The sequence below is a fragment of the Neolamprologus brichardi genome, chromosome 11, assembly GCF_056152115.1.
Source record: "Neolamprologus brichardi isolate AB-2024 chromosome 11, ASM5615211v1, whole genome shotgun sequence".
NCBI lineage: Eukaryota > Metazoa > Chordata > Actinopteri > Cichliformes > Cichlidae > Neolamprologus > Neolamprologus brichardi.
Genome location: NC_142114.1, coordinates 5,276,984 through 5,295,526, shown reverse-complemented (window position 1 = coordinate 5,295,526; position 18,543 = coordinate 5,276,984). Strand labels below are relative to the sequence as shown.

General features: G+C 36.8%; 1 protein-coding gene across 1 annotated transcript; it reads right to left on the bottom strand.

Moving 5' to 3' along the window:
- Positions 1-36: 36 nt before the first annotated feature.
- On the bottom strand, positions 37-18,015 carry LOC148100442 (uncharacterized). Its single transcript, XM_087847901.1, is given in 48 exon segments — positions 37-41; positions 148-293; positions 530-853; positions 892-1,062; positions 1,285-1,567; positions 1,645-1,817; positions 2,052-2,334; positions 2,439-2,584; positions 2,821-3,103; positions 3,208-3,353; positions 3,576-3,912; positions 3,915-4,108; positions 4,345-4,627; positions 4,732-4,877; positions 5,101-5,383; positions 5,434-5,633; positions 5,871-6,153; positions 6,258-6,403; positions 6,641-6,923; positions 7,028-7,173; positions 7,410-7,692; positions 7,797-7,942; positions 8,180-8,460; positions 8,544-8,712; positions 8,950-9,232; positions 9,337-9,482; positions 9,719-10,042; positions 10,081-10,251; positions 10,489-10,771; positions 10,849-11,021; positions 11,245-11,581; positions 11,584-11,777; positions 12,015-12,297; positions 12,402-12,547; positions 12,785-13,067; positions 13,172-13,317; positions 13,555-13,837; positions 13,942-14,087; positions 14,324-14,606; positions 14,711-14,856; positions 15,094-15,376; positions 15,481-15,626; positions 15,864-16,144; positions 16,228-16,396; positions 16,634-16,916; positions 17,021-17,166; positions 17,405-17,687; positions 17,952-18,015. Coding segments are annotated over 48 exon segments (10,422 nt in total).
- Between the last annotated feature and the right edge of the window lie 528 nt (positions 18,016-18,543).

The window sequence follows — 18,543 nt, the reverse complement described above, 5'->3', positions numbered from 1 at the left end:
GTTGAAGACTGAGCCACTTGTCCAAGTCTGGCAACATTATTCTCTGAAAAGTTGCAAATATTAGCAATAATATGATAAGAAAAACTCCAAAACCCATTATGTGTTCATTTAACCCAGAACACACGAGAAGAATTGGACAAGATTTACCTGAAAGTGTACCATCAACTTCCACCTCACAAAGTGTCAGGTATTCTGTTCTCCCAGGAATAACGATGTTTATGTAGCGACCTTCCATTCCATTGCATGCAAAGGTTTGTGATGCCCCAGCAGCGATAGATGAGATTACAGCACATCTGAAAACAAATGACAAGAAAAAAGATTAACAAGTAACATAAGACTAATGTAAAACAAAAATTTGTATAAATGTCCCTCTCAGAAAGTTAAGATGCTGCTCGAAAATTTATGGTGGACTTAACTCTAAAAAAGGAGGTAGAAGTAGAATTTTTAAAAAAAACATAATCAATGATTGCCACATATATGACTGTTATGACAAAGTTTCAATCAAGTATAAGATAAATAGCTCATTTACCTGGGATTCACATTGCCATTGTCAGTAAGTGAATTTCCAATGCGGATCTCAGCTCCATTGATCCTCTCAGGGCAACAGTCTTGTCTGTTGGTGATAGTCACAGTGTTGATTTTATTTGTCTTCAAAAGGTCAAGTCTCCACCATGGATTCAAGTCATAGTTTGTATGGGCACAGGATTCCTGGTTGAAGTTGCTGGCACGATTCCCATCAATGGCATTTTCGGGTTTGGCATTCCCATACGTTGAAGACTGAGCCACTTGTCCAAGTCTGGCAACATTCGTCTCTGAAAAGTTGTAAATATTAACAATAATATGATAAGAAGAACTCCAAAATCCATGTTGTATTCATTAAACGTGGAACACACAAGAAGAATTGGTCAAGATTTACCTGAAAGTGTACCATCAACTTCCACCTCACAAAGTGTCAGGTATTCTGTTCTCCCAGGAATAACGATGTTTATGTAGCGACCTTCCATTCCATTGCATGCAAAGGTTTGTGATGCCCCAGCAGCGATAGATGAGATTACAGCACATCTGAAAACAAATGACAACAAGTGACATAAGATTCATCTAAAATAAAAGTTTGTATAAATGTCATTTTCAGATAATCAAGGTGCTGCTCTTAATTGCCTGATGAACTTAACTCTAAAAAAAGAGGTAGAAGTAGAAATCTTTTACAAACAAAATTAATGATTGCCAAATATATGATGGTTATGAAAAAATTTGAATCAAGTATAAGATAAATAGCTCATTTACCTGGGATTCACATTGCCATTGTCATTAAGTGAATTTCCAATGCGGATCTCAGCTCCATTGATCCTCTCAGGGCAACAGTCTTGTCTGTTGGTGATAGTCACAGTGTTGATTTTATATGTCTTCAAAAGGTCAAGTCTCCACCATGGATTCAAGTTGTTGTTTGTACAGGCACAGGATCCCTGGTTGAAGTTGCTGGCACGATTCCCATCAATGGCATTTTCGGGTTTGGCATTCCCATACGTTGAAGACTGACTCACTTGTCCAAGTCTGGCAACATTAGTCTCTGAAAAGTTGCAAATATTAGCAATAATATGATAAGAAAAACTCCAAAACCCATTATGTGTTCATTTAACCCAGAACACACGAGAAGAATTGGACAAGATTTACCTGAAAGTGTACCATCAACTTCCACCTCACAAAGTGTCAGGTATTCTGTTCTCCCAGGAATAACGATGTTTATGTAGCGACCTTCCATTCCATTGCATGCAAAGGTTTGTGATGCCCCAGCAGCGATAGATGAGATTACAGCACATCTAAAACCAAATGACAAGGAAAAAGATTAACAAGTAACATAAGACTAATGTGAAACAAAAATTTGTATAAATGTCCCTCTCAGAAATTTAAGATGCTGCTCGAAATTGTATCGTGGACTTAAATCTAAAAAAGGAGGTAGAAGTAGAATTTTAAAAAAACATAATTAATGATTGCCACATATATGACTGTTATGACAAAGTTTCAATCAAGTATAAGATAAATAGCTCATTTACCTGGGATTCGCATTGCCATTGTCATTAAGTGAATTTCCAATGCGGATCTCAGCTCCATTGATCCTCTCAGGGCAACAGTCTTGTCTGTTGGTGATAGTCACAGTGTTGATTTTATATGTCTTCAAAAGGTCAAGTCTCCACCATGGATTCAAGTTGTTGTTTGTACAGGCACAGGATCCCTGGTTGAAGTTGCTGGCACGATTCCCATCAATGGCATTTTCGGGTTTGGCATTCCCATACGTTGAAGACTGAGCCACTTGTCCAAGTCTGGCAACATTATTCTCTGAAAAGTTGCAAATATTAGCAATAATATGATAAGAAAAACTCCAAAACCCATTATGTGTTCATTTAACCCAGAACACACGAGAAGAATTGGACAAGATTTACCTGAAAGTGTACCATCAACTTCCACCTCACAAAGTGTCAGGTATTCTGTTCTTCCAGGAATAACGATGTTTATGTAGCGGCCTTCCATTCCATTGCATGCAAAGGTTTGTGATGCCCCAGCAGCGATAGATGAGATTACAGCACATCTAAAAAAAAATGACAAGAAAAAAGATTAACAAGTAACATAAGACTAATGTAAAACAAAAATTTGTCTAAATGTCCCTCTCGGAAAGTTAAGATGCTGCTCGAAAATTTATGGTGGACTTAACTCTAAAAAAGGAGGTAGAAGTAGAATTTTTAAAAAAAACATAATCAATGATTGCCACATATATGACTGTTATGACAAAGTTTCAATCAAGTATAAGATAAATAGCTCATTTACCTGGGATTCACATTGCCATTGTCATTAAGTGAATTTCCAATGCGGATCTCAGCTCCATTGATCCTCTCAGGGCAACAGTCTTGTCTGTTGGTGATAGTCACAGTGTTGATTTTATATGTCTTCAAAAGGTCAAGTCTCCACCATGGATTCAAGTCATAGTTTGTATGGGCACAGGATTCCTGGTTGAAGTTGCTGGCACGATTCCCATCAATGGCATTTTCGGGTTTGGCATTCCCATACGTTGAAGACTGAGCCACTTGTCCAAGTCTGGCAACATTCGTCTCTGAAAAGTTGTAAATATTAACAATAATATGATAAGAAGAACTCCAAAATCCATGTTGTATTCATTAAACGTGGAACACACAAGAAGAATTGGTCAAGATTTACCTGAAAGTGTACCATCAACTTCCACCTCACAAAGTGTCAGGTATTCTGTTCTCCCAGGAATAACGATGTTTATGTAGCGACCTTCCATTCCATTGCATGCAAAGGTTTGTGATGCCCCAGCAGCGATAGATGAGATTACAGCACATCTGAAAACAAATGACAACAAGTGACATAAGATTCATCTAAAATAAAAGTTTGTATAAATGTCATTTTCAGATAATCAAGGTGCTGCTCTTAATTGCCTGATGAACTTAACTCTAAAAAAAGAGGTAGAAGTAGAAATCTTTTACAAACAAAATTAATGATTGCCAAATATATGATGGTTATGAAAAAATTTGAATCAAGTATAAGATAAATAGCTCATTTACCTGGGATTCACATTGCCATTGTCATTAAGTGAATTTCCAATGCGGATCTCAGCTCCATTGATCCTCTCAGGGCAACAGTCTTGTCTGTTGGTGATAGTCACAGTGTTGATTTTATATGTCTTCAAAAGGTCAAGTCTCCACCATGGATTCAAGTTGTTGTTTGTACAGGCACAGGATCCCTGGTTGAAGTTGCTGGCACGATTCCCATCAATGGCATTTTCGGGTTTGGCATTCCCATACGTTGAAGACTGACTCACTTGTCCTAGTCTGGCAACATTAGTCTCTGAAAAGTTGCAAATATTAGCAATAATATGATAAGAAAAACTCCAAAACCCATTATGTGTTCATTTAACCCAGAACACACGAGAAGAATTGGACAAGATTTACCTGAAAGTGTACCATCAACTTCCACCTCACAAAGTGTCAGGTATTCTGTTCTCCCAGGAATAACGATGTTTATGTAGCGACCTTCCATTCCATTGCATGCAAAGGTTTGTGATGCCCCAGCAGCGATAGATGAGATTATAGCACAACTAAAACCAAATGACAAGGAAAAAGATTTACAAGTAACATAAGACTAATGTGAAACAAAAATTTGTATAAATGTCCCTCTCAGAAATTTAAGATGCTGTTCGAAATTGTATCGTGGACTTAACTCTAAAAAAGGAGGTCGAAGTAGAATTTTTAAAAAAAACATAATTAATGATTGCCACATATATGACTGTTATGACAAAGTTTCAATCAAGTATAAGATAAATAGCTCATTTACCTGGGATTCGCATTGCCATTGTCATTAAGTGAATTTCCAATGCGGATATCAGCTCCATTGATCCTCTCAGGGCAACAGTCTTGTCTGTTGGTGATAGTCACAGTGTTGATTTTATATGTCTTCAAAAGGTCAAGTCTCCACCATGGATTCAAGTTGTTGTTTGTACAGGCACAGGATCCCTGGTTGAAGTTGCTGGCACGATTCCCATCAATGGCATTTTCGGGTTTGGCATTCCCATACGTTGAAGACTGAGCCACTTGTCCAAGTCTGGCAACATTATTCTCTGAAAAGTTGCAAACATTAGCAATAATATGATAAGAAAAACTCCAAAACCCATTATGTGTTCATTTAACCCAGAACACACGAGAAGAATTGGACAAGATTTACCTGAAAGTGTACCATCAACTTCCACCTCACAAAGTGTCAGGTATTCTGTTCTTCCAGGAATAACGATGTTTATGTAGCGACCTTCCATTCCATTGCATGCAAAGGTTTGTGATGCCCCAGCAGCGATAGATGAGATTACAGCACATCTGAAAACAAATGACAACAAGTAACATGAGATTAATCTAAAATAAAAGTTTGTATAAATGTCATTTTCAGATAATCAAGGTGCTGCTCTTAATTGCCTGATGAACTTAACTCTAAAAAAAGAGGTAGAAGTAGAATTTTTAAAAAAAACATAATTAATGATTGCCACATATATGACTGTTATGACAAAGTTTCAATCAAGTATAAGATAAATAGCTCATTTACCTGGGATTCGCATTGCCATTGTCATTAAGTGAATTTCCAATGCGGATCTCAGCTCCATTGATCCTCTCAGGGCAACAGTCTTGTCTGTTGGTGATAGTCACAGTGTTGATTTTATATGTCTTCAAAAGGTCAAGTCTCCACCATGGATTCAAGTTGTTGTTTGTACAGGCACAGGATCCCTGGTTGAAGTTGCTGGCACGATTCCCATCAATGGCATTTTCGGGTTTGGCATTCCCATACGTTGAAGACTGAGCCACTTGTCCAAGTCTGGCAACATTATTCTCTGAAAAGTTGCAAATATTAGCAATAATATGATAAGAAAAACTCCAAAACCCATTATGTGTTCATTTAACCCAGAAAACACGAGAAGAATTGGACAAGATTTACCTGAAAGTGTACCATCAACTTCCACCTCACAAAGTGTCAGGTATTCTGTTCTTCCAGGAATAACGATGTTTATGTAGCGACCTTCCATTCCATTGCATGCAAAGGTTTGTGATGCCCCAGCAGCGATAGTTGAGATTACAGCACATCTAAAAACAAATGACAAGAAAAAAGATTAACAAGTAACATAAGACTAATGTGAAACAAAAATTTGTATAAATGTCCCTCTCAGAAATTTAAGATGCTGCTCGAAATTGTATCGTGGACTTAAATCTAAAAAAGGAGGTAGAAGTAGAATTTTAAAAAAAATATATAATTAATGATTGCCACATATATGACTGTTATGACAAAGTTTCAATCAAGTATAAGATAAATAGCTCATTTACCTGGGATTCACATTGCCATTGTCATTAAGTGAATTTCCAATGCGGATCTCAGCTCCATTGATCCTCTCAGGGCAACAGTCTTGTCTGTTGGTGATAGTCACAGTGTTGATTTTATATGTCTTCAAAAGGTCAAGTCTCCACCATGGATTCAAGTTGTTGTTTGTACAGGCACAGGATCCCTGGTTGAAGTTGCTGGCACGATTCCCATCAATGGCATTTTCGGGTTTGGCATTCCCATACGTTGAAGACTGAGCCACTTGTCCAAGTCTGGCAACATTATTCTCTGAAAAGTTGCAAATATTAGCAATAATATGATAAGAAAAACTCCAAAACCCATTATGTGTTCATTTAACCCAGAACACACGAGAAGAATTGGACAAGATTTACCTGAAAGTGTACCATCAACTTCCACCTCACAAAGTGTCAGGTATTCTGTTCTTCCAGGAATAACGATGTTTATGTAGCGACCTTCCATTCCATTGCATGCAAAGGTTTGTGATGCCCCAGCAGCGATAGATGAGATTACAGCACATCTGAAAACAAATGACAAGAAAAAAGATTAACAAGTAACATAAGACTAATGTGAAACAAAAATTTGTATAAATGTCCCTCTCAGAAATTTAAGATGCTGCTCGAAATTGTATCGTGGACTTAAATCTAAAAAAGGAGGTAGAAGTAGAATTTTAAAAAAAATATATAATTAATGATTGCCAAATATATGACTGTTATGACAAAGTTTCAATCAAGTATAAGATAAATAGCTCATTTACCTGGGATTCGCATTGCCATTGTCATTAAGTGAATTTCCAATGCGGATCTCAGCTCCATTGATCCTCTCAGGGCAACAGTCTTGTCTGTTGGTGATAGTCACAGTGTTGATTTTATATGTCTTCAAAAGGTCAAGTCTCCACCATGGATTCAAGTCATAGTTTGTATGGGCACAGGATTCCTGGTTGAAGTTGCTGGCACGATTCCCATCAATGGCATTTTCGGGTTTGGCATTCCCATACGTTGAAGACTGAGCCACTTGTCCAAGTCTGGCAACATTATTCTCTGAAAAGTTGTAAATATTAGCAATAATATGATAAGAAGAACTCCAAAAACCATAATGTATTCATTAAACGTGGAACACACAAGAAGAATTGGACAAGATTTACCTGAAAGTGTACCATCAACTTCCACCTCACAAAGTGTCAGGTATTCTGTTCTCCCAGGAATAACGATGTTTATGTAGCGACCTTCCATTCCATTGCATGCAAAGGTTTGTGATGCCCCAGCAGCGATAGATGAGATTACAGCACATCTGAAAACAAATGACAAGAAAAAAGATTAACAAGTAACATAAGACTAATGTAAAACAAAAATTTGTCTAAATGTCCCTCTCAGAAAGTTAAGATGCTGCTTGAAAATTTATGGTGGACTTAACTCTAAAAAAGTAGGTAGAAGTAGAATTTTTAAAAAAAACATAATCAATGATTGCCACATATATGACTGTTATGACAAAGTTTCAATCAAGTATAAGATAAATAGCTCATTTACCTGGGATTCACATTGCCATTGTCATTAAGTGAATTTCCAATGCGGATCTCAGCTCCATTGATCCTCTCAGGGCAACAGTCTTGTCTGTTGGTGATAGTCACAGTGTTGATTTTATATGTCTTCAAAAGGTCAAGTCTCCACCATGGATTCAAGTTGTTGTTTGTACAGGCACAGGATCCCTGGTTGAAGTTGCTGGCACGATTCCCATCAATGGCATTTTCGGGTTTGGCATTCCCATACGTTGAAGACTGAGCCACTTGTCCAAGTCTGGCAACATTCGTCTCTGAAAAGTTGTAAATATTAGCAATAATATGATAAGAAAAACTCCAAAAACCATAATGTATTCATTAAACGTGGAACACACAAGAAGAATTGGACAAGATTTACCTGAAAGTGTACCATCAACTTCCACCTCACAAAGTGTCAGGTATTCTGTTCTCCCAGGAATAACGATGTTTATGTAGCGACCTTCCATTCCATTGCATGCAAAGGTTTGTGATGCCCCAGCAGCGATAGATGAGATTATAGCACAACTAAAACCAAATGACAAGGAAAAAGATTTACAAGTAACATAAGACTAATGTGAAACAAAAATTTGTATAAATGTCCCTCTCAGAAAGTTAAGATGCTGCTCGAAATTGTATTGTGGACTTAAATCTAAAAAAGGAGGTAGAAGTAGAATTTTAAAAAAAATATATAATTAATGATTGCCACATATATGACTGTTATGACAAAGTTTCAATCAAGTATAAGATAAATAGCTCATTTACCTGGGATTCGCATTGCCATTGTCATTAAGTGAATTTCCAATGCGGATATCAGCTCCATTGATCCTCTCAGGGCAACAGTCTTGTCTGTTGGTGATAGTCACAGTGTTGATTTTATATGTCTTCAAAAGGTCAAGTCTCCACCATGGATTCAAGTTGTTGTTTGTACAGGCACAGGATCCCTGGTTGAAGTTGCTGGCACGATTCCCATCAATGGCATTTTCGGGTTTGGCATTCCCATACGTTGAAGACTGAGCCACTTGTCCAAGTCTGGCAACATTATTCTCTGAAAAGTTGCAAATATTAGCAATAATATGATAAGAAAAACTCCAAAACCCATTATGTGTTCATTTAACCCAGAACACACGAGAAGAATTGGACAAGATTTACCTGAAAGTGTACCATCAACTTCCACCTCACAAAGTGTCAGGTATTCTGTTCTTCCAGGAATAACGATGTTTATGTAGCGACCTTCCATTCCATTGCATGCAAAGGTTTGTGATGCCCCAGCAGCGATAGATGAGATTACAGCACATCTGAAAACAAATGACAAGAAAAAAGATTAACAAGTAACATAAGACTAATGTGAAACAAAAATTTGTATAAATGTCCCTCTCAGAAATTTAAGATGCTGCTCGAAATTGTATCGTGGACTTAAATCTAAAAAAGGAGGTAGAAGTAGAATTTTAAAAAAAATATATAATTAATGATTGCCAAATATATGACTGTTATGACAAAGTTTCAATCAAGTATAAGATAAATAGCTCATTTACCTGGGATTCGCATTGCCATTGTCATTAAGTGAATTTCCAATGCGGATCTCAGCTCCATTGATCCTCTCAGGGCAACAGTCTTGTCTGTTGGTGATAGTCACAGTGTTGATTTTATATGTCTTCAAAAGGTCAAGTCTCCACCATGGATTCAAGTCATAGTTTGTATGGGCACAGGATCCCTGGTTGAAGTTGCTGGCACGATTCCCATCAATGGCATTTTCGGGTTTGGCATTCCCATACGTTGAAGACTGAGCCACTTGTCCAAGTCTGGCAACATTATTCTCTGAAAAGTTGTAAATATTAGCAATAATATGATAAGAAGAACTCCAAAAACCATAATGTATTCATTAAACGTGGAACACACAAGAAGAATTGGACAAGATTTACCTGAAAGTGTACCATCAACTTCCACCTCACAAAGTGTCAGGTATTCTGTTCTCCCAGGAATAACGATGTTTATGTAGCGACCTTCCATTCCATTGCATGCAAAGGTTTGTGATGCCCCAGCAGCGATAGATGAGATTACAGCACATCTGAAAACAAATGACAAGAAAAAAGATTAACAAGTAACATAAGACTAATGTAAAACAAAAATTTGTCTAAATGTCCCTCTCAGAAAGTTAAGATGCTGCTTGAAAATTTATGGTGGACTTAACTCTAAAAAAGTAGGTAGAAGTAGAATTTTTAAAAAAAACATAATCAATGATTGCCACATATATGACTGTTATGACAAAGTTTCAATCAAGTATAAGATAAATAGCTCATTTACCTGGGATTCACATTGCCATTGTCATTAAGTGAATTTCCAATGCGGATCTCAGCTCCATTGATCCTCTCAGGGCAACAGTCTTGTCTGTTGGTGATAGTCACAGTGTTGATTTTATATGTCTTCAAAAGGTCAAGTCTCCACCATGGATTCAAGTTGTTGTTTGTACAGGCACAGGATCCCTGGTTGAAGTTGCTGGCACGATTCCCATCAATGGCATTTTCGGGTTTGGCATTCCCATACGTTGAAGACTGAGCCACTTGTCCAAGTCTGGCAACATTCGTCTCTGAAAAGTTGTAAATATTAGCAATAATATGATAAGAAAAACTCCAAAAACCATAATGTATTCATTAAACGTGGAACACACAAGAAGAATTGGACAAGATTTACCTGAAAGTGTACCATCAACTTCCACCTCACAAAGTGTCAGGTATTCTGTTCTCCCAGGAATAACGATGTTTATGTAGCGACCTTCCATTCCATTGCATGCAAAGGTTTGTGATGCCCCAGCAGCGATAGATGAGATTATAGCACAACTAAAACCAAATGACAAGGAAAAAGATTTACAAGTAACATAAGACTAATGTGAAACAAAAATTTGTATAAATGTCCCTCTCAGAAAGTTAAGATGCTGCTCGAAATTGTATTGTGGACTTAAATCTAAAAAAGGAGGTAGAAGTAGAATTTTAAAAAAAATATATAATTAATGATTGCCACATATATGACTGTTATGACAAAGTTTCAATCAAGTATAAGATAAATAGCTCATTTACCTGGGATTCGCATTGCCATTGTCATTAAGTGAATTTCCAATGCGGATCTCAGCTCCATTGATCCTCTCAGGGCAACAGTCTTGTCTGTTGGTGATAGTCACAGTGTTGATTTTATATGTCTTCAAAAGGTCAAGTCTCCACCATGGATTCAAGTTGTTGTTTGTACAGGCACAGGATCCCTGGTTGAAGTTGCTGGCACGATTCCCATCAATGGCATTTTCGGGTTTGGCATTCCCATACGTTGAAGACTGAGCCACTTGTCCAAGTCTGGCAACATTATTCTCTGAAAAGTTGCAAATATTAGCAATAATATGATAAGAAAAACTCCAAAACCCATTATGTGTTCATTTAACCCAGAACACACGAGAAGAATTGGACAAGATTTACCTGAAAGTGTACCATCAACTTCCACCTCACAAAGTGTCAGGTATTCTGTTCTTCCAGGAATAACGATGTTTATGTAGCGACCTTCCATTCCATTGCATGCAAAGGTTTGTGATGCCCCAGCAGCGATAGATGAGATTACAGCACATCTGAAAACAAATGACAACAAGTAACATGAGATTAATCTAAAATAAAAGTTTGTATAAATGTCATTTTCAGATAATCAAGGTGCTGCTCTTAATTGCCTGATGAACTTAACTCTAAAAAAAGAGGTAGAAGTAGAATTTTTAAAAAAAACATAATTAATGATTGCCACATATATCACGGTTATGAAAAAATTTGAATCAAGTATAAGATAAATAGCTCATTTACCTGGGATTCACATTGCCATTGTCATTAAGTGAATTTCCAATGCGGATCTCAGCTCCATTGATCCTCTCAGGGCAACAGTCTTGTCTGTTGGTGATAGTCACAGTGTTGATTTTATATGTCTTCAAAAGGTCAAGTCTCCACCATGGATTCAAGTTGTTGTTTGTACAGGCACAGGATCCCTGGTTGAAGTTGCTGGCACGATTCCCATCAATGGCATTTTCGGGTTTGGCATTCCCATACGTTGAAGACTGAGCCACTTGTCCAAGTCTGGCAACATTATTCTCTGAAAAGTTGCAAATATTAGCAATAATATGATAAGAAAAACTCCAAAACCCATTATGTGTTCATTTAACCCAGAACACACGAGAAGAATTGGACAAGATTTACCTGAAAGTGTACCATCAACTTCCACCTCACAAAGTGTCAGGTATTCTGTTCTTCCAGGAATAACGATGTTTATGTAGCGACCTTCCATTCCATTGCATGCAAAGGTTTGTGATGCCCCAGCAGCGATAGTTGAGATTACAGCACATCTAAAAACAAATGACAAGAAAAAAGATTAACAAGTAACATAAGACTAATGTGAAACAAAAATTTGTATAAATGTCCCTCTCAGAAATTTAAGATGCTGCTCGAAATTGTATCGTGGACTTAAATCTAAAAAAGGAGGTAGAAGTAGAATTTTAAAAAAAATATATAATTAATGATTGCCACATATATGACTGTTATGACAAAGTTTCAATCAAGTATAAGATAAATAGCTCATTTACCTGGGATTCACATTGCCATTGTCATTAAGTGAATTTCCAATGCGGATCTCAGCTCCATTGATCCTCTCAGGGCAACAGTCTTGTCTGTTGGTGATAGTCACAGTGTTGATTTTATATGTCTTCAAAAGGTCAAGTCTCCACCATGGATTCAAGTTGTTGTTTGTACAGGCACAGGATCCCTGGTTGAAGTTGCTGGCAAGATTCCCATCAATGGCATTTTCGGGTTTGGCATTCCCATACGTTGAAGACTGAGCCACTTGTCCAAGTCTGGCAACATTATTCTCTGAAAAGTTGCAAATATTAGCAATAATATGATAAGAAAAACTCCAAAACCCATTATGTGTTCATTTAACCCAGAACACACGAGAAGAATTGGACAAGATTTACCTGAAAGTGTACCATCAACTTCCACCTCACAAAGTGTCAGGTATTCTGTTCTTCCAGGAATAACGATGTTTATGTAGCGACCTTCCATTCCATTGCATGCAAAGGTTTGTGATGCCCCAGCAGCAATAGATGAGATTACAGCACATCTGAAAACAAATGACAAGAAAAAAGATTAACAAGTAACATAAGACTAATGTGAAACAAAAATTTGTATAAATGTCCCTCTCAGAAATTTAAGATGCTGCTCGAAATTGTATCGTGGACTTAAATCTAAAAAAGGAGGTAGAAGTAGAATTTTAAAAAAAATATATAATTAATGATTGCCAAATATATGACTGTTATGACAAAGTTTCAATCAAGTATAAGATAAATAGCTCATTTACCTGGGATTCGCATTGCCATTGTCATTAAGTGAATTTCCAATGCGGATCTCAGCTCCATTGATCCTCTCAGGGCAACAGTCTTGTCTGTTGGTGATAGTCACAGTGTTGATTTTATATGTCTTCAAAAGGTCAAGTCTCCACCATGGATTCAAGTCATAGTTTGTATGGGCACAGGATTCCTGGTTGAAGTTGCTGGCACGATTCCCATCAATGGCATTTTCGGGTTTGGCATTCCCATACGTTGAAGACTGAGCCACTTGTCCAAGTCTGGCAACATTATTCTCTGAAAAGTTGTAAATATTAGCAATAATATGATAAGAAGAACTCCAAAAACCATAATGTATTCATTAAACGTGGAACACACAAGAAGAATTGGACAAGATTTACCTGAAAGTGTACCATCAACTTCCACCTCACAAAGTGTCAGGTATTCTGTTCTCCCAGGAATAACGATGTTTATGTAGCGACCTTCCATTCCATTGCATGCAAAGGTTTGTGATGCCCCAGCAGCGATAGATGAGATTATAGCACAACTAAAACCAAATGACAAGGAAAAAGATTTACAAGTAACATAAGACTAATGTGAAACAAAAATTTGTATAAATGTCCCTCTCAGAAAGTTAAGATGCTGCTCGAAATTGTATTGTGGACTTAAATCTAAAAAAGGAGGTAGAAGTAGAATTTTAAAAAAAATATATAATTAATGATTGCCACATATATGACTGTTATGACAAAGTTTCAATCAAGTATAAGATAAATAGCTCATTTACCTGGGATTCGCATTGCCATTGTCATTAAGTGAATTTCCAATGCGGATCTCAGCTCCATTGATCCTCTCAGGGCAACAGTCTTGTCTGTTGGTGATAGTCACAGTGTTGATTTTATATGTCTTCAAAAGGTCAAGTCTCCACCATGGATTCAAGTTGTTGTTTGTACAGGCACAGGATCCCTGGTTGAAGTTGCTGGCACGATTCCCATCAATGGCATTTTCGGGTTTGGCATTCCCATACGTTGAAGACTGAGCCACTTGTCCAAGTCTGGCAACATTATTCTCTGAAAAGTTGCAAATATTAGCAATAATATGATAAGAAAAACTCCAAAACCCATTATGTGTTCATTTAACCCAGAACACACGAGAAGAATTGGACAAGATTTACCTGAAAGTGTACCATCAACTTCCACCTCACAAAGTGTCAGGTATTCTGTTCTTCCAGGAATAACGATGTTTATGTAGCGACCTTCCATTCCATTGCATGCAAAGGTTTGTGATGCCCCAGCAGCGATAGATGAGATTACAGCACATCTGAAAACAAATGACAAGAAAAAAGATTAACAAGTAACATAAGACTAATGTAAAACAAAAATTTGTCTAAATGTCCCTCTCAGAAAGTTAAGATGCTGCTTGAAAATTTATGGTGGACTTAACTCTAAAAAAGTAGGTAGAAGTAGAATTTTTAAAAAAAACATAATCAATGATTGCCACATATATGACTGTTATGACAAAGTTTCAATCAAGTATAAGATAAATAGCTCATTTACCTGGGATTCACATTGCCATTGTCATTAAGTGAATTTCCAATGCGGATCTCAGCTCCATTGATCCTCTCAGGGCAACAGTCTTGTCTGTTGGTGATAGTCACAGTGTTGATTTTATATGTCTTCAAAAGGTCAAGTCTCCACCATGGATTCAAGTTGTTGTTTGTACAGGCACAGGATCCCTGGTTGAAGTTGCTGGCACGATTCCCATCAATGGCATTTTCGGGTTTGGCATTCCCATATGTTGAAGACTGAGCCACTTGTCCAAGTCTGGCAACATTCGTCTCTGAAAAGTTGTAAATATTAGCAATAATATGATAAGAAAAACTCCAAAAACCATAATGTATTCATTAAACGTGGAACACACAAGAAGAATTGGACAAGATTTACCTGAAAGTGTACCATCAACTTCCACCTCACAAAGTGTCAGGTATTCTGTTCTCCCAGGAATAACGATGTTTATGTAGCGACCTTCCATTCCATTGCATGCAAAGGTTTGTGATGCCCCAGCAGCGATAGTTGAGATTACAGCACATCTAAAAACAAATGACAAGAAAAAAGATTAACAAGTAACATAAGACTAATGTGAAACAAAAATTTGTATAAATGTCCCTCTCAGAAATTTAAGATGCTGCTCGAAATTGTATCGTGGACTTAAATCTAAAAAAGGAGGTAGAAGTAGAATTTTAAAAAAAATATATAATTAATGATTGCCACATATATGACTGTTATGACAAAGTTTCAATCAAGTATAAGATAAATAGCTCATTTACCTGGGATTCACATTGCCATTGTCATTAAGTGAATTTCCAATGCGGATCTCAGCTCCATTGATCCTCTCAGGGCAACAGTCTTGTCTGTTGGTGATAGTCACAGTGTTGATTTTATATGTCTTCAAAAGGTCAAGTCTCCACCATGGATTCAAGTTGTTGTTTGTACAGGCACAGGATCCCTGGTTGAAGTTGCTGGCAAGATTCCCATCAATGGCATTTTCGGGTTTGGCATTCCCATACGTTGAAGACTGAGCCACTTGTCCAAGTCTGGCAACATTATTCTCTGAAAAGTTGCAAATATTAGCAATAATATGATAAGAAAAACTCCAAAACCCATTATGTGTTCATTTAACCCAGAACACACGAGAAGAATTGGACAAGATTTACCTGAAAGTGTACCATCAACTTCCACCTCACAAAGTGTCAGGTATTCTGTTCTTCCAGGAATAACGATGTTTATGTAGCGACCTTCCATTCCATTGCATGCAAAGGTTTGTGATGCCCCAGCAGCAATAGATGAGATTACAGCACATCTGAAAACAAATGACAAGAAAAAAGATTAACAAGTAACATAAGACTAATGTGAAACAAAAATTTGTATAAATGTCCCTCTCAGAAATTTAAGATGCTGCTCGAAATTGTATCGTGGACTTAAATCTAAAAAAGGAGGTAGAAGTAGAATTTTAAAAAAAATATATAATTAATGATTGCCAAATATATGACTGTTATGACAAAGTTTCAATCAAGTATAAGATAAATAGCTCATTTACCTGGGATTCGCATTGCCATTGTCATTAAGTGAATTTCCAATGCGGATCTCAGCTCCATTGATCCTCTCAGGGCAACAGTCTTGTCTGTTGGTGATAGTCACAGTGTTGATTTTATATGTCTTCAAAAGGTCAAGTCTCCACCATGGATTCAAGTCATAGTTTGTATGGGCACAGGATTCCTGGTTGAAGTTGCTGGCACGATTCCCATCAATGGCATTTTCGGGTTTGGCATTCCCATACGTTGAAGACTGAGCCACTTGTCCAAGTCTGGCAACATTATTCTCTGAAAAGTTGTAAATATTAGCAATAATATGATAAGAAGAACTCCAAAAACCATAATGTATTCATTAAACGTGGAACACACAAGAAGAATTGGACAAGATTTACCTGAAAGTGTACCATCAACTTCCACCTCACAAAGTGTCAGGTATTCTGTTCTCCCAGGAATAACGATGTTTATGTAGCGACCTTCCATTCCATTGCATGCAAAGGTTTGTGATGCCCCAGCAGCGATAGATGAGATTATAGCACAACTAAAACCAAATGACAAGGAAAAAGATTTACAAGTAACATAAGACTAATGTGAAACAAAAATTTGTATAAATGTCCCTCTCAGAAAGTTAAGATGCTGCTCGAAATTGTATTGTGGACTTAAATCTAAAAAAGGAGGTAGAAGTAGAATTTTAAAAAAAATATATAATTAATGATTGCCACATATATGACTGTTATGACAAAGTTTCAATCAAGTATAAGATAAATAGCTCATTTACCTGGGATTCGCATTGCCATTGTCATTAAGTGAATTTCCAATGCGGATCTCAGCTCCATTGATCCTCTCAGGGCAACAGTCTTGTCTGTTGGTGATAGTCACAGTGTTGATTTTATATGTCTTCAAAAGGTCAAGTCTCCACCATGGATTCAAGTTGTTGTTTGTACAGGCACAGGATCCCTGGTTGAAGTTGCTGGCACGATTCCCATCAATGGCATTTTCGGGTTTGGCATTCCCATACGTTGAAGACTGAGCCACTTGTCCAAGTCTGGCAACATTATTCTCTGAAAAGTTGCAAATATTAGCAATAATATGATAAGAAAAACTCCAAAACCCATTATGTGTTCATTTAACCCAGAACACACGAGAAGAATTGGACAAGATTTACCTGAAAGTGTACCATCAACTTCCACCTCACAAAGTGTCAGGTATTCTGTTCTTCCAGGAATAACGATGTTTATGTAGCGACCTTCCATTCCATTGCATGCAAAGGTTTGTGATGCCCCAGCAGCGATAGATGAGATTACAGCACATCTGAAAACAAATTACACGAAAAAAGATTAACAAGTAACGTAAGACTAATGTAAAACAAAAATTTGTATAAATGTCCCTCTCAGAAAGTTAAGATGCTGCTCGAAATTGTATGGTGGACTTAACTCTAAAAAAGGAGGTAGAAGTAGAATTTTTTTTTTATAAACATAATTAATGATTGCCACATATATGACTGTTATGACAAAGTTTCAATCAAGCATAAGACAAATAGCTCGTTTACCTGGGATTCACATTGCCATTGTCATTAAGTGAATTTCCAATGCGGATCTCAGCTCCATTGATCCTCTCAGGGCAACAGTCTTGTCTGTTGGTGATAGTCACAGAGTTGATTTTATATGTCTTCAAAAGGTCAAGTCTCCACCACGGATTCAAGTTGTTGTTTGTAACGGCACAGGATCCCTGGTTGAAGTTGCTGGCACGATTCCCATCAATGGCATTTTCGGGTTTGGCATTCCCATACGTTGAAGACTGAGCCACTTGTCCTAGTCTGGCAACATTTTCACCTTAATATTTAAAAGATAGAAAGATGCACAGAATTTCCAAATGTAATTAACAGTGGTGTAAGTAATTTCACCATTGAATTTTTCCTATAATCTTTTTGAAAACACTTTATCACTGATCTAATTAAAATATATAATTAAATATGAATTCTTCAAACCAGTTATTTACTTTTAATATCTTTTCGTGAGTTAAATCAACCAAATCCTAGAATTGTAATAAATTCACATTTACTTATTATATTTCTTAAATACATTTTTCAATCTCACCCAAATTTCCACTCAGCTTTCCTAGAATAGACAACAAGACAAATATTCCAGCCGTAGTCAACATCCTATAGACAAAAGAAAACATTTTTCAGATAAAGTTTATCATATTTAATCTGAAGTAGAGGATTTGACAGATGTACATTTTTTTTTAATGGTTTGCAATTTGCAATTCCTTCTAGAATATTTTTTTAAATACAATTGTCAGTTTTTAAATTATAACAGTAATTAAGCCTTGATAAGGTAGAATATTTCCAAAAATATATTAGTTTGACAATTGAAGGTTATTAATGATATTACTGTCACATTTAAATTAAGTACTTTTTTTTCCCTTTGGTTTTTTGTTTTCTTTTTTGTTTTTCTTTTTTCTGTTAATATATATCTATATACATCTATATAGATATATTTTACAAAATACATGGAAAAAGTCATATCATCCTATTCTTTCAAATATGCTTGAGGTCGAGCTGGCTGGAGTGTTTCCACACATACTAACCCTAACCCTTATCACCAAAGGTGATGAGACGGCCTACAGGGAGGAAGTCAGCGCCCTGACACAGTGGTGCCCGGAGAACCATTTCACCCTCAAAGTCAT